This window comes from Eleutherodactylus coqui, chromosome 12, assembly GCF_035609145.1.
Source record: "Eleutherodactylus coqui strain aEleCoq1 chromosome 12, aEleCoq1.hap1, whole genome shotgun sequence".
In the NCBI taxonomy this organism is placed as follows: Eukaryota; Metazoa; Chordata; class Amphibia; order Anura; family Eleutherodactylidae; genus Eleutherodactylus; species Eleutherodactylus coqui.
The window spans coordinates 132,682,531-132,701,463 of record NC_089848.1 but is presented as its reverse complement, the minus strand read 5'-3'; the positions used below and the strand labels follow the sequence as shown (position 1 = coordinate 132,701,463).

Here is an 18,933-nt window from a genome sequence, read left to right as displayed (position 1 = left end):
CACAGCCTGTGTAATTCTGTTACATGGACCCTACCACAGAAACTGCCTAGAGGGGAATGTAGACACTCCCCCAACACAGTTACTGATGTACTGATGATGTCACACAGTTATAATAGAGTAGATCACAGCTCATCCTCCTGACTTATGGTCAGTAGTTTATCTTAGGTGAATATATGTTACCGATGGTAATGGCAGTGTTGCAGAGATGGTCATGTAATGATGTGCTGATGCATCATGGGATTGATGTGAAAGTGAAAACAACATCAAGATGGTGCCTGATAAGCATTAGACAGGTAGCTGCACTGCATGGAAGTGGCTGCAGTACATAGAGGAGACCTCCAGAGTGCGACAGGCAATGAGGTGAGAGCAGGGATAGAGAAATGAGCTGTCCTCAAAGTCGCCCTTTCAATATATCTTCTTGGCACGAGACAGTCCCCAGAGTGCATGGTGTTATATTACTATATGTGCCTATATTGGTAGAGTATGATACTTGTACTTCACGCCACTTTGGGAGGGGTGAATGATAATGAATGAAGTGATTTTCTTTTTCAGAATTGTAATTTACACAGTGGTGTCACATTATTATAACCACTACCTATAATTCCATGTTATTTCTTCTTTTTTCCTTTATTTTCTACATTGAAGATTCACATTTGAGACATGAAAACTATGAAGGAACACTTATGCAATTAAGTAGTAAACAAAAAAAGTCTTAAACCAGATTGGGTTTTATATTTTACATTCTTCAAAAGTAGCCTCCTTTTGATTTGATAATAATTTTGCACACTCTGACAATTCTGTCATTCAGCTTCATGAGATAGTCACCTGGAATGGTTTTCAGTTAGCAGACATGCCTTGTTGAACTAATTTGTGGAATTTCTCGTCTTTTTCATGTGGTTTAGCCCATCAGTTTTGTTGTGCAGAGGTCAGGTTGGTACACAGTTTCATACAGTGTTTAGCTCTATTAAACTATTGTTTTAATCCACATTATGGCAAAAACCACTCAACTCGATAAAGAGAAATGACAGTCCATCATTACTTTTAGACATGAAGGTTAATTGGTCCAGCAAATTTCAAGAGCATTGGTGGTACCCTCAAATGCTTTTATGAAAATAATCCAATGCTACGATGGAACTGGCTCTCATGAGGACTGTGCCAGGAAAGGAAAGAAAGACCAACAGTTAACTCTGCTGCAGAGAAGTTCATTATAGTTACCAGTCTCAGAAACAGTAAATTACCAGCACCTCAGTTTAGAGTTCACACAAATGCTTCACAGAGTGCAGAGTAGACGCATCTTACATCAGTTGTTCTAAGGAGATTGCGAGAATCAGGCCCAGAGGTGTGATGGTGTGGGGGTGCTTTGCTGGTGACACTGTTGTTGATTTATTCAAATTTCAAGACACACTTAAAAGAATCATTCGGTAGCGACATATTATGCCATTTTTTTGCACTTAGTGGAAACACCATTTGACAGGTCAATGACCCCAAAAAGCCCTCTAGGCTATGTAAGGGTTATTTAACCAAGAAGGAGAATGCTGCATCAGATGACATGGCCTCTACAATCGCCCAAACTAAACCCTACTGAGGTGGTTTGGGAAGAGTTGGACTGCGGAGCGAAGGGAAAGCAGCCAACTAATGTTCAATATCTGTTGGAACTACTTCAAGACTGTTGAAAAACCATTCCAGGTGACAACTTAATGAAACTGATTGACAGTGTACAAAGCTATCATAAAAGTAAAGGTAGGCTACTAAAAAAAAAAAAAAAACATCAAATGAAAAGATGTGTCCAAACTTTTGACTAGTACTGTAGATCACTTTGAAAAGATTAATTTTCATGTTGACATTAAAGAGGCTTTTGTTATTAATTTCTTTAAAAAGTAATTCATTATGAATTTATGTTATTACACAATACAAACTTTAAAAAAGTCCAAGAAGAGTGCTTTTAATAAACAGTTTATATATTTGTAGTTAATTTACATTAATAATTATCATCATAGTACATGGAATAGGCATACAAGTAATTCTTCCAATCTACTATAGGTTTTTCTCTCATTGTGTAAGGGTTATGTCAAACTTGCAATATTATAATGTGAAAGGGTCTGTGCAATAGAAATGGTTTAAGTGAATGTCCTAAGAGAATGGGATAGGTAGCTAACCATATACTTTAAAGGGGTTAATGAGTCAGTTATTTTTAATGATTGTTAATGGAGTTTAGTATTTAAATAAGTGGGCAGCGGCATTCAGATCAAGGTGAAAAAGGCTGTTGAAAGCTGAAACGTGTTCTTCCTCTGCCTGTCTGACCATATGAAGCACAATAAAATATAAAGCAAAGAATATACTCTATGTGTCCATATTCCCGTATATCTACTTTCACTGACTATAGGTGTGTCCATATTACTGACACTTTATATTATATTTTGGAATACTCTTATTATAAATAACTAACACTATAATAGAGAGGGCAAACAGAAGAAAATGTCTCTGCATATTAGAAATGTTATACACCTATTTAACGAGAAAAATCTAAGTCATAGGTAAAAATGCCTAAGAGGGGAAATTAACCCCTTCATGACATGGCCTATTTTGGGCTTAAGGACGCAACAATTTTTGGCGGATTTTCTTCTCCGTTTATCAAAAGTCATAACTTTTTTATTTTTCCGTCGACGTGACCATATGGGGGCTTGATTTTTGCGTGGCAAACTGTAGTTTTTATCGGTGCCACTTTTGGGTACATTAATTATATTGTAAAACTTTTATTTATTTTTTTTTAATGATAGCAGGGAGAGAAAACGCATCAATTCTGCCATAAATTTTTTTTAAAAATTTTTTTACAGCGTTAATCATGCAGCATAAAGGAGACATTCCATTTTTTCTGCGGACCGGTACGGTTACAACGCTACCAAAATTCTTACATTTTTTTTAGGTTTTCCCACTTTTCTGCAATAAAAACCCTTTTTCTTGGAAATCTTTTTTTTTTTTCTAAATTGCTGCATTCAAAGTCCTGTAACTTTTTTATTTTTTGATGTACGGCACTCTATGAGGGTTTATTTTTTGCGAGACGAGCTGTAGATTTTATTGGGGTACATACAGCTTTGGGGTACATTCGGCTTTTTTGATCACATTTTAATTGCGTTTTTAGTGAGGTAAAATGCTAAAAATTAGCACTTTGCCTCAGTTTTTTAGCGTTTTTTTTTAGCGTTTTTTTCCGTGCACAGTCAAAAGCATGTGCAACCTATTGTACGCGTCGTTACGGATGCGACAATACCAAATATGTGGGATTTTTTTTTTTTTACCTTTTTTTATGCTAATCTGAGAAAAAGTATAAAAAAAAGGTTTTTTTACTCTTTTTTTACATTTTTTAAAAATTCTTTTTTTAATCTTTGTTTTTTTTACACCGTTTGTTTCCCTCTGAGGGACTTTAACCACTGCCCTGGTTATCGCTGTCATAAGGCATGGCAGAGCTACTGCTCTGCCATGCCTTATCGCTTGTACAGCGATTATAGGCATAGGCAATACAGGACACCAGTGTCTGGCATCCAGTTGCCATGGTGACAGGCCGGGCTCTCGCGATGACATCGCGAGAGCCGGCTGGAGACACAGAGGGAGCGCGATCCCTCTGTGAACTCTTTCCCTGCCGCGATCTACTTAGATCGCGGCAGGGAAGGGGTTAACAGCAGGGGGCGCATCTCTGATGCCCCCCCGCTGTTGCAGCGGGACGCCGGCTGTGACTGACAGCCGGCTCCCGCTGCGGGATAGCGCGAGATCATATGTGATCCCGCGCTATCTCCAGGACGTTAGTTTACGTCCTGTTGCGGGAAGTACCAGGCTGCCAGGACGTAAACTTACGCCCTGCAGCGGGAAGGGGTTAATACTGTTGTGCCTAAAAGTGTGTGAACGATTCCGAAGGTTCACTTTAAATTACTGAATCCACCTTTGCTCTAGTGCGCCCTCCATGGCTACTGTTCTTACTCCAATTTCAAGGAATCCAAGACACCACAGATTCCAGTAACATTTTCAATGTTTATTCATTCCATCATTAAAAACCTTTTAATTTTGGCCATATATGACATTTTTCAAGACAACGGCTGGATGTCACTGAAACGTTGTAAAGGATGTATTTTTAAGAATAAAGTGAAAAAATATACTGGACATTTTATTGAAATATATGGATCCTTGGATTTCTTCAAATTGAAGTAGTACTGCGGTGAACTGGAAGGCTACTCCTAGTTATATGGTTATTAAAGACTGGAGAAATCATTCACATCCATGTACTGTACTCAATTCAAATCACATGTGATGCTTTTATTTTCCATATCACAGTTTTGTTTCCTATATTATTTCTCTTTCAAGCTCATTAGGGTCACAGTCGACTTCTTTCAGCATTGATACCAGCCAAGAGATTGTTGTATTTGGATCCAAAATGTTGACCACAGGTATTCTAATGTTCTTATCTCGGAAGATGCGATTCTGCATTGTCATAGCGACCATGGAATCAACACCCAGAGAACTGAGAAGAGTATTCATGGTGATATCACTAGCACTCACGCCAGTCTGCTCACTAACTACTAGCAAAATGTAATCTTCAGGTTTTTCACACTTTATTTGGGTGGATTGTCTCACCTTCTGTGTTTCTTCCAAGTTTTCTTTTACATCCAACAAAACATTGTGAAACCTTTTCTTCAGCCCCGGGGTGTAAGAAACCAGATTATTCTTCATGGCTTTAAAATCAAATTTTGCAATTGTTTGGTGGGTATTGTTTATTAAAAGACAATTCTTTAGATGAACTCGTATTTCTTCTGCATTTAATAGTAGGATTCCTTTTGCTTTTAAGAGTTCATGAATTTTGTGCTGGTTGAGTAATACCCCAAGATTGAGGGCACCCCAACTGATCGACTGTCCACAAAGACCCAGATTTCTTCTGTAGTGACAGAACACGTCTAAGAAAGAGTTGGCAGCAGCATAACTTGCTTGCCCTGAATTTCCAACAGATGAAACAAAAGATGAATAACAAACAAAATAGTCAAGTTTAATGTTTTTAGTAGCATGGTGAAGATTCACAGCTCCATCTACTTTTGGACTCAGGACTTTCTCAAACAAGAGCAAGTTTAGGTTCTGCAGAATCCCATCATGAAAAACAGCAGCGCTGTGAAAGATACCTCTGATTGGAATTCTTGGAAATATTTTTTGGATGGAATCTATGGCCTTTATGACTTCAGTATAGTTAGTTATGTTACATTGCAGGGTGACTATCTTTGTGTTTTCTTTTTCAACCTCAGCTATTTGTTGCACCATTTCAAGAGTGGGATTTCGTCTGGATAAAATGACAACGTTGTCACCACCATTCTGTAGAATGAATTTCACAGTTTCAAACCCAAGACCAGTCAGACCACCTGTGACTATATAAACACCACAGTGCTGAAAAAGCTTTTGAGCAGATGAGGACCCAGAAATCTTTGAGGTTATACTATTGCCTAACTTAAGGAGAGGTAAGGCCTGAACTGTTGAGTAGCTGCACAGTGTATTCTTCCTTTCAGATGTATTGCATTGTGGTTGGGCGATAGACTCCAGAATATTGATTTCAGATGGTATAGAATATAGCCATTTGTGTAAGTCACTTGCAAACAGCTGTAGATAGGATTTCTGAAGCACAACATCAAAATCAAGTACATGAACATGGATGTCTTGCCTAGTGTAAAGTATCACATTTTTGATAGTTTTCTGGTTTGATAGCATAATGACATATTTAAGAAGAGGTAGTTCAGTGAGTACGTCTCTAGATATACCTTCAGCTGTGGGAAGAACTACCATAGCAACACACAGTTTGTCATTTATCATATTCCCATTGGATATGACAACTTCCCAGCCTGCTGGTTCTGCTGTTTTGCATAAAACTCTGCATAAAATGGACTTTGCATCTGATGTCACTATTGCCAGTTGTGGTTTATTTTTTGCACATGGTAGTTGGTGATGTAATATTTCCCAGGCTAAAACAAAGAAGGAGATACAGGGAGACTTTCTTAATACAGCTGCTTCCTTAACCAAGTAGCAAACATTCTCGGGAACCCTTATTTTGGAGGCTGCAACAACTGGATAACATACGGCAACTCCATCTCCAACTTGAATTTCTTTGACATCTTTTCCAACTGCGGTAACAATTCCAGCAAAATCCAGAGCAATGAGCTCATGCTTTTCACTTGTTGTCCAATACAAAGCACTTCCATATTTCCAACTTGAAAGGCTCACAGGAAAATAATCATCAGTATGGGCACAAATTTTGTCAATATTAATCTCTATTTCGTTGCCCTTTAATTCAGAAAATGTGGAATTTGTAAGTTCGGCAGAAACGTCCCTTATTTTGTAGGGATCTGAGGTGTGCAGGGTAAAATGATCAGGATGCTGTAAAGATTCTATTTGCTGTGTTTTCTTTTCAGTGTCAATGGGAATTATTTCATTGGTATAAATAAAACCATCATTAATCCAGATCTCTGGATGGTCCTCTGGATTATAATTTAGGAGAACCTTGGCTAGGGCTGCAGCATCTTGGGGACTTGAGGAGCTAACGTCAATAAGCTGAAATGTTATGTCTGGCATTTCAATTACACAAGCTCTTGTCATTCCAACAAAAGCAAATCCAGGGTTGATGTGATCCACTGTGCCTTCAACAGTTCTGAAGGTCACCGTCCGGATAGTAGGCTTGGGGCTTATTTGCCTCACTGATAAAATTAACTGGCGATAGACATCACAACACTTTGCTAGGTATTGGGGGAGATTGCCTAGAGATTGCTCAGTAGGTTTGTGGACTCCCCACATAAACACAATATCTTTGCAGTTACTGTTAAAGAGCTTTTCTGCCTGTAGATCTGAATCCCAGCTGTTGAAAGTTATGTAGCTCAGTCCATTTTGGATATATTTTGATAATTGTTCGCCAACTCCAAGATTATCAGAATAAACCAATATATTTGACTTGTTTTCTTGTATGTCTCTGCTTTCAGAAGATTGCGTCCATTTAACTTGGAAAAAAGTTTTCTCTTGTTTGTTTGCCGTTTGATTCAGAAACGCCATTTTAGCACTTTTTATTTCTACTAAAAGGGAACCATTGTTATCTACAAAGCATCCACATAATTCAACGTACGTCTGGGTTGTTCTTATTGTCTTTATGTAGATGATCATTTCATCTTGAAGAGGCTGTAGAATCATCAAGCTTCCTATGGATGAAAGGAAGACCACTGTAGAGTCCTTGGTACAAGTTCCCACGCAAGCTGCCACTTGTAGGAAACAATCTAAAATGACTGGATGTATGTGGTACTCGTACATTGTTTCTTTGACATCTTCACTCACTTTTACTCTGGCAATCCCTTCTTTGAGATCTTTTCCATAATAAACATCGCCCAACTGTCTGTAAATCTTCCCATGTTTAAATCCAATTGAAAAGAGATGGTCATAAAAACTCTGTTGAGAGAAAATAGTAGAACATCTTTGGAAGATCTGTTCAGTTGAGATTCGTTTGCTCGTGTCTAGAGCTCGGTTAGTTGTTTCTATTTTCCCAGTTGCCAAAACATGAGATGTTAGAGCTTCAGAATGAATTATTTGATATTCTTGTTTCCGATGTAGTTTGACATTAAGGTCTACTGAATCTTGATTGAGAACACAGGGGCTAGAAAACATTACACTGATTTCCAAAGAACTTAAAGGCACTTTAGGTTTGAAGCTGATAGCTGCCACGGCCAATCCAAGTTCAACGTAGAGTGCACCTGGAATAAGGACGGATCCCATGTTTTTGTGTTCATAGATAAAGGATGTATTGTTTTTTGATATTTTACACCTGAACTCAGTGAAATCTTCACTCATGCTGTGGATTAATGGGTGGTTGGGACTTAATGCGGTTTGGTTTCCCTGTCTGATTTTTTCAAATTGAATATCTTGCTTGATGTGATCAAACCTGTATCTTGGAATTGTGGATGGAGCAGATTTATAGGCTTCAAATATATTACACCAGTTAGGATTGTATCCATGTGCAAAAAGTGCAATCAGCATAGAAAAAATGGTCTCATACTCTTTTTGGGGCTGGATAACAGATAATACTGTTGTCTTGGCTCCTAATGTTTCAATTATGCTCCTTTGTAATGTTCTACGAGGACCGATTTCAAGAAAGAAGACATTTTCTTTATCTCTAGCTGAAGCTTCTACAGCTTGCTGAAAGGCAACTGGTTCAGAAATATTTTTAGCCCAGTAATCGCCAGTGGTGAAATCTCCTTTGGATGCAGGTTTTCCTGTCACTGTTGAAAGAATATCAATTTCCATATTTTGTTCTTGTAAATCCCTCAGCATCTCTTTTACCTCATTCAGTATTGGATCCATCATGGGGCTGTGGTATGCAGCACTGACATCAAGTAGATGGAGAAATATATCATTTGAAATGTAATCTTTGGTCAGTTTTTCCTTGAGCTGGTCTATTGTTTCACCATCTCCAGAAACTGTGCAGGAAGTAGGACTGTTATAAGCAGCAATGCAAACATTTCCCTTGTAAGATACAATTATTTTTGACAATTCCGTAACTTTAATATTTCCAACCACCAACATTTTCCCTCCAGTAACTCTGCATTGCAGTGTGCTTCTGTAATAAATGACTTTGACAGCATCTTCTAGTGAGAGAATTCCAGAACAATGTGCTGCTGCAACTTCTCCAACTGAGTGTCCGAGGATGCAGTCAGCCCTCACCCCCCAATGTTTCAGTAGAGCCACTAATGACACCTGAACTGTAAAGAGCAGTAACTGGGCTACATCCAGCCTTGAGAAATCATCAAACTCGTTCTGCAACAACTGTACCACAGAAAGTGGAGTGTAGACTCTAATCATCTCATCTATCTCTTCACATTTCTTCCTGAAGACTGGCTCAAGTTCTAGAAATATCTTACACATCCCTTTATAAAGGACCCCATTGCCACACAGCACAAATACAATCTGGGGACTGGATTTAGCTGGAGCAGTGTCTTTTTTCACAATTTGAATTTGTTGGTTTAATTGAGTTAATGAAGAGGCCAAAAATCCTGTTCTGTATTCATGATTTAGATGACTTCTTCTGCAAGCTGCTGTGTAGACCAAGTTCTCCAGAGTTAAGGATGTTGCCTTGCTTAACATTTGTTGAGTATCTTCTATAGAGAGGTGAAGTGATTTTTTAGAGGCTGCAGACAAAATAAAAAGTTCAACCGGTCTTTTTGAATGATATTGAGGATATTTTTGTTTATATTGTTTGACAACGACGTGAGCGTTAGTTCCCCCAAATCCAAAATTATTTATTCCTGCCATTCTTCCAAATTTGCTGTCCTCTTGCCATTTCTCAGGGCAGGTTGGAATTTCTAGATTGGATTCCTCAATGATTTTGATGCCATTTTCCTTAGAATAATGTAGAGATGGAATAATAATTTCATGATGCATCATGAGAAGAACTTTTATCAACCCAGCAACCCCAGAAGCACATTCAGTGTGACCAATGTTCCCTTTAACTGATCCAATCTTCAAAGGCTTCATTCCACTAGAACGCTTTTTTCCAATTATGTTTCCTAAGCTTGCAGCTTCAATTGGGTCACCAATTGGTGTTCCAGTACCGTGAGCTTCAACATACTGGATAGAACATGGATCTATGGTTTTATAGATGTACTGCAATAATTTCTCTTGTTGGTATTGAGATGGTTTGGTTATCGGTGTTATTGACTGACCATCTTGGTTAACTGCACTTTTATAAATTATTCCCCAGATTTTGTTGTAATCTTCTACAGCCTGTAAGATATTTAAAAATTATAGAAATATATAAAATATACAATAACATATGAAATGTACCATACAATGGTATAGCTACTATAATCAAGGTTATCCACATTAGTATGTTAAAGGGGTTGTCCCGTTATTGGAGAACATTGACCCTATACCACCAAGTGTGTTAAAATAACAAAAGCAAAAAAGGTGAAATAGGGGTGGAGCTACCTGAATGGATGAGTGATTGGGAAAAATTATAGGTAGAAAAACTTGCGGAAGATGTGATTCTTCTCTGTCGTTAGGATGGTGGGTCGTGGAAGAAGACATTGTTGTTCAGGTGCAGCCAACTCAATGATAGTTGCACTGGCAGCTCAGACTATTCTGATGGATTATTGAAGAAAAAAATGTGATGGGTGTAGGCTCAACTGACTGAAGTATAAAATTCAGTACAATACAGAAAGTAAGCTCAGCTTCTTTTTCTTTCTTTTTTTAAACCAGCATAGACGCATTATGGGACAACAACCCTTCCTTAGTTACAGCTGGGGATACACCTTGTGTTAGCTGTTAGTATGCGCATGGTGTACCAGCTCTGCCTCTCTGCCTGGTACACCTGAATTTTATATTTCGGTCAGCTGTGCCTACACCCATCACATTTCTTTCTTCACTAATTAAAATAACAAAAAGAGTAGTACTCACCCTTCCTTTGCCTGGGGAATCCAGCGCTGTAGCCCTGTCATTGTCCTGGTGTTTGTGGAGGTGATGTCACAGAAAGTCACCCAAATGCTGCAGCCAATCAGAAGCAGCAGCATAGTCAATCTGAACTGCTGGTATCATGGCATCCAAGATGTGAGTGTTGATGCCATGAGAACAGACTGTCATGCTGCAGCGGCCAGGTGACTTCTTGTAACATTATCTCCACAATAAATGCCTGGAGGACGATATGGCTACAGTGCTGGATAACCATGGCAGGTGAGGGCTAACTTCTGCTCTTTTAACACAGTTGGGGTATAGGAGTAATGTTGTCCAGTAACCAGACAACTTCTTTAAATGGGCCGTGCCTCTTATTTTTTTGAATAATATCTTTGTAATTTAAAAAAAAAGGAAAATCTAATATATTTCGTATTGACATAAGTATTCACACCCTCTGATATGACACTTATAATTTAGCTCTGGGGGCCTCCCATTTCTCTTGATCATCTTTGAGATGTTTCTACACCTTGATTTGAGTCACTTGTGGTAAATTCAGTTGATTGGACATCATTTTATGTTTATATAAGATCTCACAACTCACAATGCATGTCAGAGACAAAACCAAGCTATGAGAGAAGGAAAGAAATTGCCACTGAGCTCAGAGACAGAATTGTATGGAGGCACAGATATGGAGAAGGCTACAATACATTTCTGCTGCACTGAAAGTTCTCAAGAGCCAGCAGCCTTCATTATTCTTACATGGAAGAACAATAGAGATGAGCGAGCACACTCGTCCGAGCTTGATGCTCGTTCGAGTATTAGGCTGCTCGAGATGCTCGTTACTCGAGACAAGCACCACACGGTACTCGAGTCAATTCCATTTCCTTCCCCGCATGTTTAGCGCCATTTTCTAGCCAATAGACATGCAGGGAAGGCATTATAACTTCCTCCTGTGACGTTCCAGCCCTATCCCACCTCCTGCAGTGAGTGGCTCTCAGCGTGAAAGTGCACGCAAACAATTCCATACTTATTTATACCGTTCTGTGTCTGCAGTGAATTAGACTAACAGTGTAGTGCCACAGCCACTGCTACAGGGAAAGTGATATACACTATACAGTCCCTATCCTCTGTGGCAAAAAACCAAAAGCTCCTTCATTGGGCTGCATCTGACCTTGTGCATTTTAACTTGGTGGCTGCTGGGAGTTGTAGTGCTTCCATTTTAGTTGTACGCAGCTAGGCCTGTTTGCAGCCTTCCGTAATATTTTTTTCTGTCTGAAGTGTGCGTTAAAATACCGCTCTCAGCGTGAAAGTGCACGCAAATAATTCCTAGCCTGCAGCTGCGACCTAACTTATTAATACCGTTCTGTGCCTGCAGTGAATTAGACAGCGGTCTCCTGTAAAACAGCACCGTTATATTACCGGGGCCACTGCAAAGTATTTCAGCTCAGCCGCTGTGCAGAGCGTCTCACAATACAATTTCCATTGGTGGGGTTGAGATTGCCGCAGTTACCAGCACTATCCACTGGCTTTAGAGTCTTCTCCCCCTCCACACAGCCTCTATAATCTACAAGTCTCTGCGAGCAGTAAGTTACAGCTAGGTATAAGCGCAACACAGCGGGTTACTTTTTTCTAGTCACAGCATAGACCCTTTGCTATCTACAAGTCTTTGTGTGCGGTGAATTAAGGCCCAGTTGTCAGTGCTGTACAGTGGGATAATTTATTTGGCCCCTGCTCTATTCGTAATCCGCCATGATGAGGGGTAGGGGTAAGGGTCGAGGACGTGGACGCGGACGTCCAAGTGAGGGTGTGGGCACAGGCCGAGTTCCTGGTCCAGGTGAATAACAGCCGTCTGCTGCGGGATTAGGAGAGAGGCAAGTTTCTGGGGCCCCTAGCTTCATATCTCAATTTATGGGTCCACGTGGTAGACCTTTATTACAAACAGAGCAGTGTGAGCAGGTCCTGTCATGGATGGCAGAAAATACATCCAGCAATGTATGGACCACCCAGTCTTCTACGCAGTCCACTACTCCCAGCTTAGGGACTGCTACTGTGAATCCTCTGGCTGCTGCTCCTCCTTCCCCCCAGCTACCTCACTCCATGAAAATGACATATTCTGATGAGCAGGAAGACTCCCAGGAACTGTTCTTGGGTCACTGCCATGAGTGGGAAAAACTGGTTCCTCTCTCATCTGAGGACTTTGTCGTGACCGATACCCAACCTTTGGAAAGTTCCCAGAGTCCGGGTGATGAGGCTGGGGACTTCAGACAACTGTCTCAAGGGCTTTTTGTGGGTAAGGAGGATGATGATGAGACACAGTTGTCTGTCAGTGAGGTAGTAGTAAGGGCAGTAAGACCGAGGGAGGAGCGCCCAGAGGATTCAGAGGAAGAGCAGCTGGACGATGAAGTGACTGACCCCACCTGGTTTGCTAAGCTTACTGGAGTACAGGCTTTCAGAGGGGGAGGCAAGTGCAGCAGCAGGACAGGTTGAAAGAGGCAGTGGAGTGGCCAGGGGTAGAGGCAGGGCCAGAGCAAAGAATCCCCCAACTGTTTCCCAAACCACCCCATCATGGCAAGCCTCCGTGCAGAGGGCTAGGTTTTCAAAGGTGTGGATGTTTTTCAGTGAGAGGGCAGATGACCGACGAACTGTAGTGTGCAACTTGTGTCGCACCAAGATTAGCCAGGGAGCCACCACTACAAGCCTCACCACCACCAGCATGCGCAGGCATATGATGGCCAACCAACCCACAAGGTGGGACGAAGGCTGTTCACCGCTTGCGGGTAACACTACTGCCTCTTCCCCTGTGCCGCAACCTGCCACACAGATCCAATCCCCCTCCCAGGACACAGGCATGAGCGCCTCCTGACCTGCACCCACACCCTCACCTCTACTGTCCTTCACTCCATCTAGCAATGTCTCTCAGCGCAGCGTTCAGCTGTCGCTAACACAAGCATTGGAGCTAAACTCAAGTACGCCGCCACGCACCCACACGCACAAGCTTTAAACGTGCACATTACCAAATTAATCAGCCTGGAGATGCTGCTGTACAGGCTTGTGGAAAGAGAGGCTTTCAAAAACATGATGGCGATGACGGCGGTCCCGCACTACTCAGTCCCCAGTCGCCACTATTTTTCCCGGTGTGCCGTCCCAGCACAAGCACGTCTCTCGCAACATTATACGCACCCTCACCAATACGGTTACTGTGAAGGTTCACTTAATAATGGACATGTGGACAAGTACTGGCGGGCAGGACCACTATATCTCCCTGACGGCACATTGGGTGAATTTGGTGGAGGCTGGGACTGAGTCAGAGCCTGGGACCGCTCACGTCCTACCCACACTCAGAATAGCAGGACCTACCTTGGTGCTGGTATCTGCGGCGGTTTATGCCACCTCCTCCAAACCCTCCCCCTCCTCCTCCTACACAACCTCTACCTCGCAATTAAGAAGTGTGAGCAGCATGTCGCCAGCAGTCGGTAGGGCGCGGCAGCACAGCGGTGGGCAAGCGTCAGCAGGCCGTGCTGAAACTAAACAGCTTAGGTGACAAGAGGCACACGACCCCCGAACTGTTGCAGGGTCTGACAGAGCAGACCGATCTCTGGCTTTCGCCACTGAGCCTCCAACCGGGCATGGTCGTATGTGACAACGGCCGTAACCCGATGGCGGCTCTGCAGCTCGGCAGACTCACACATGCCATGCCTGGCCCACGTCTTCAATTTGGTGGTTCAACGATTTCTGAAAAACTACCCACACTTGTCTGGTCTGCTCGGAAAGGTGCGCCGGATCTGCGCACATTTCCGCAAGTCCACCACGGACGCTGCCACCCTGAGGACCCTGCAACATCAGTTTAATCTGCCAGAGCACTGACTGCTGTGCGATGTGCCCACACGGTGAAATTCTACGCTGCACATGTTGGCCAGGCTATATGAAGAGCGTAGAGCAATAGTGGAATATCAACTCCAACATGGGCGGCAAAGTGGTAGTCAGCCTCCTCAATTCTTTACCAAGGAGTGGGCCTGGATGGCAGATATCTGCCAGGTCCTCGGAAAATTTGAGGAGTCTACCCAGATGGTAAGCGGCGATGCTGCAATCATTAGCGTTACCATCCCTCTGCTATGCCTACTGAGAAGTTTGTTGCAAAGCATAAAGGCTGATGCTTTGCGGTTGGAACAGGAGACGGGGGATGAGAGTATGTCGCTTGATAGCCAGACCACCCTCATGTCTATATCTCAGCGCTTTTTGGAGGAGGGGGAGGGGGAGGAGCCGGGGGAGGAGGAGGAGGAAGAGACTGCTGGGCACACTGCAGAGGGTACCCATGCTGCTTGCCTCTCATTCATTCAGCGTGTATGGGCTGTGGAGGAGGAGGAGGAGGATCCTGAAAATCATCCTCCTAGTGAGGACAGCTATGTCTTGCGTACTGGTACCCTGGCACACAAGGCTGACTTCATGCTAAGCTGCCTTTCTCGTGACCCTCGCGTTAGACGCATTCTGGCCACTACGGATTACTGGGTGCACAACCTTTTGGACCCATGGTATAAGGAGAACCTTTCCACTCTCATTCCCAAAGAGGAAAGGGGTACGAGAGTGATGTTTTAAAAGTATTTATACATTAACATGAACCAATTTTTTTTAACAGGGCTGCCTCCAGGCTCTGTTACAAAGTAAGCAACAGCAAGCTGTATCTTTAAAAAAAATATTTCACCTGCCCTCTCAGTTGAGCAATTTTTCAGGGGTACATTTGTTCTCTTGGTACACTAATTTTTCCGGCCTTTGCCTACACTCATGGTACCCCAATTTTTAAGGGGTTCGCCTATAGTCTTCCTACAGAAATGTTACTGGGGTCTGTCTATACTGTTACTACAGAAATGGTACTGGGGTCTGTCTATACTTCAGCTACAGAAATGTTACTGGGGTCTGCCTATACTTCAGCTACAGAAATGTTACAGGGGTCTGCCTATACTTCAGCTACAGAAATGTTACAGGGGTCTACCTATGCTTCTGCTACATAAATGTTACTGGGGTCAGCCTATACTTCTGCCACATAAATGTTACAGGGGTCTACCTATACTTCAGCTACAGAAATGTTACAGGGGTCTGTCTATACTGTTACTACAGAAATGTTACTGGGGTCTGCCTATACTTCAGCTACATAAATCTTACAGGGGTCTGCCTATACTTCAGCTACAGAAATGTTACTGGGGTCTGCCTATACTTCAGCTACAGAAATGTTACTGGGGTCTGCCTATACTTCAGCTACAGAAATGTTACTGGGGTCTGCCTATACTTCAGCTACAGAAATGTTACAGGGGTCTGCCTATACTTCAGCTACAGAAATGTTACAGGGGTCTGCCTATACTTCAGCTACAGAAATGTTACAGGGGTCTACCTATGCTTCTGCTACATAAATGTTACTGGGGTCAGCCTATACTTCTGCCACATAAATGTTACAGGGGTCTACCTATACTTCTGCCACATAAATGTTGCAGGGGTCTACCTATACTTCAGCTACAGAAATGTTACAGGGGTCTGTCTATACAGTTACTACTGAAATGTTACTGGGGTCTGCCTATACTTCAGCTACAGAAATGTTACAGGGGTCTGCCTATACTTCAGCTACAGAAATGTTACTGGGGTCTGTCTATACTGTTACTACAGAAATGTTACAGGGGTCTGCCTATACTTCAGCTACAGAAATGTTACAGGGGTCTGTCTATACTGTTACTACAGAAATGTTACAGGGGTCTGTCTATACTGTTACTACAGAAATGTTACAGGGGTCTGCCTATACGTCAGCTACAGAAATGTTACAGGGGTCTACCTATACTTCTGCTACATAAATGTTACAGGGGTCTGCCTATACTTCTGACACATAAATGTTACAGGGGTCTACCTATACTTCTGCTACATAAATGTTACTGGGGTCTGCCTATACTTCTGCTACATAAATGTTACAGGGGTCTACCTATACTTCAGCTACAGAAATGTTACTGGGGTCTGTCTATACGTCAGCTACAGAAATGTTACAGGGGTCTGCCTATACTTCTGCCACAGAAATGTTACTGGGCTCTGTCTATACCTCTGCGACATAAATGTTACAGGAGTCAGCCTATACTTCAGCTACAGAAATGTTACAGGGGTCTGCCTATACTTCTGCTACAGAAATATTACTGAGGTCTGCCTATGCTTCTGCTACAGAAATGTTACTGGGGTCTGCCTATACTTCTGCTACATAAATGTTACAGGGGTCTACCTATACTTCAGCTACAGAAATGTTACTGGGGTCTGTCTATACGTCAGCTACAGAAATGTTACAGGGGTCTGCCTATACTTCAGCTACAGAAATGTTACTGGGCTCTGTCTATACCTCTGCGACATAAATGTTACAGGAGTCAGCCTATACTTCTGCTACAGAAATGTTACAGGGGTCTGCCTATACTTCTGCTACAGAAATATTACTGAGGTCTGCCTATGCTTCTGCTACAGAAATGTTACTGGGGTCTGCCCATACTTCTGCTACATAAATGTTACAGGGGTCTGCCTATACTTCTGCTACATAAATGTTACAGGGGTCTGCCTATACTTCTGCTACATAAATGTTACAGGGGTCTGCCTATACTTCTGCTACATAAATGTTACAGGGGTCTGCCTATACTTCTGCTACATAAATGTTACAGGGGTCTGCCTATACTTCTGCTACATAAATGTTACAGGGGTCTGCCTATACTTCTGCTACATAAATGTTACAGGGGTCTGCCTATACTTCTGCTACATAAATGTTACAGGGGTCTGCCTATACTTCTGCTACATAAATGTTACAGGGGTCTGCCTATACTTCTGCTACATAAATGTTACAGGGGTCTGCCTATACTTCTGCTACATAAATGTTACAGGGGTCTGCCTATACTTCTGCTACATAAATGTTACAGGGGTCTGGCTATACTTCTGCTACATAAATGTTACAGGGGTCTGTCTATACTTCTGCTACAGAAATGTTACTGGGGTCTGCTTACACCTTTGCTACAAGAATATTACTGGGGTCTGTCAATACTATGGGTGCACTAAGTCTTTCCATCGCGGTGTTCTACCTATCTGGCACTAATACACTGACTGAGAAGGGCATGAATTGTGGGCAGAGGCCAACATGTATTTTCTCTCGTGTTACCACAGTTATCCAAAACACTGGTTTGGGCCAAACAAGAGGGGCGATACTGCACTATTGAGACGTTCACAGCTGCACTAGCATTGGAGTCTGCTTCATGCCCACGATTGCTGAGGGTGTGGGCAGAGGCCTATGTCCCGGGGGAAATGCAAGAGCGTCAGGTTGGGCCTGTGGAACTTCTTCCTGGTTAATGCAGTCTTTGGAGTGGTGAAAGCAAATGTAACTGATTTAATGAGACGTTCACAGCGGCACTAGCATGGGAGTCCGCTCTATGCCCGCGATTGCTGAGGATTTGTGCAGAGGCCTATGTCCTTGGCGCAGTAAAAGTCTGCCATGTTTGGGCACTCTGATTTCTTCATGGCTCATGTCTTGGGTTTCCTAGGACCCACCTATGCTGTGGGTGCACACAGACTTCCCATCGCGGTGTTTTACCTATCTGGCCCAAAAACACTGACTGACTAGGGCATGAATTGTGGGCCGAGGCCAATATGCATTTTCTCTCGCGTTACCACAGTAATCCGGGGCGCTGCTTTAGGCCAAACAAGAAGAGCGATACTGCACTAATGAGACGTTTATAGCTGCACTAGCATCGGAATCCGCTCTATGCCCGCGATTGGTGAGGGTTTGTGCAGAGGCCTATGTCCTCGGCGCAGTGAAAGTCTGCCATGTTTGGACACACTGATTTCTTAATGGTTCATGTCTTGGGTTGCCTAGGCCTCACCTATGCTATGGGTGCACACAGACTTCCCATAGTGGTGTTTAACCTGTCTGGCACAAAGACACTGACTGACTTGGGTAGGCTGCAGAGTGCAGATGGCTTTCCCCTTGCGTTGTCGATGAGGTATCTGGCACCCAAACAGAATAAGTAGTGTGTGGACACATGGATTCCCCATTGCTATGTCACTCTAGGCACCTTGGGCCACACAAGGTGTGGGACCGAGCCTGACCAAGGGCCCGCTCACATACTTCCCACACAGTGTATTGCTGCATTGTGGAGATGTGTAGAAGTGCTGGGCTGGCACCAGAGTCCCCTTTATGCCCATGTTTGCGGCTCCTGACAATTTTGTGACGGAGGTGGCACGGGACTGGAATGATGATCGTACGTCAATTTATCATCGATTCTCAACAGCATTGTGGGCTATCGACCCCCACCCCTTTCAAGGAGGGTCGCTGCCTGGCCCTGCCAACCATCTGCAGTGTGTGCCTCCGGTTCCTCCTCATCGCAGACGCACTTATAAATAGACATGAGGGTGGTGTGGCTATGAAGCGAGCGTGTGGCATGAGGGCAGCTGAAGGCTGCGCAGAGAAACTTTTGTGTGCGCGCTGGACGCAGG

General features: G+C 42.8%; 1 protein-coding gene across 2 annotated transcripts in view; it reads right to left on the bottom strand.

The window, feature by feature from the left end:
• Nucleotides 1-1,227: 1,227 nt before the first annotated feature.
• Nucleotides 1,228-18,933, bottom strand: part of LOC136586956 (mycocerosic acid synthase-like polyketide synthase) — a 121,451-nt gene continuing 103,745 nt past the window's right edge. The window contains exon 9 of one of the 2 annotated variants that reach the window (XM_066585315.1): nt 1,228-9,777. In XM_066585315.1, the coding sequence (XP_066441412.1) occupies nt 4,330-9,777 (5,448 nt within the window). In that variant the 3' untranslated portion in view covers nt 1,228-4,329. The remainder of the gene's footprint in view (nt 9,778-18,933) is intronic. The other variant, XM_066585316.1, reaches the window with a different exon arrangement.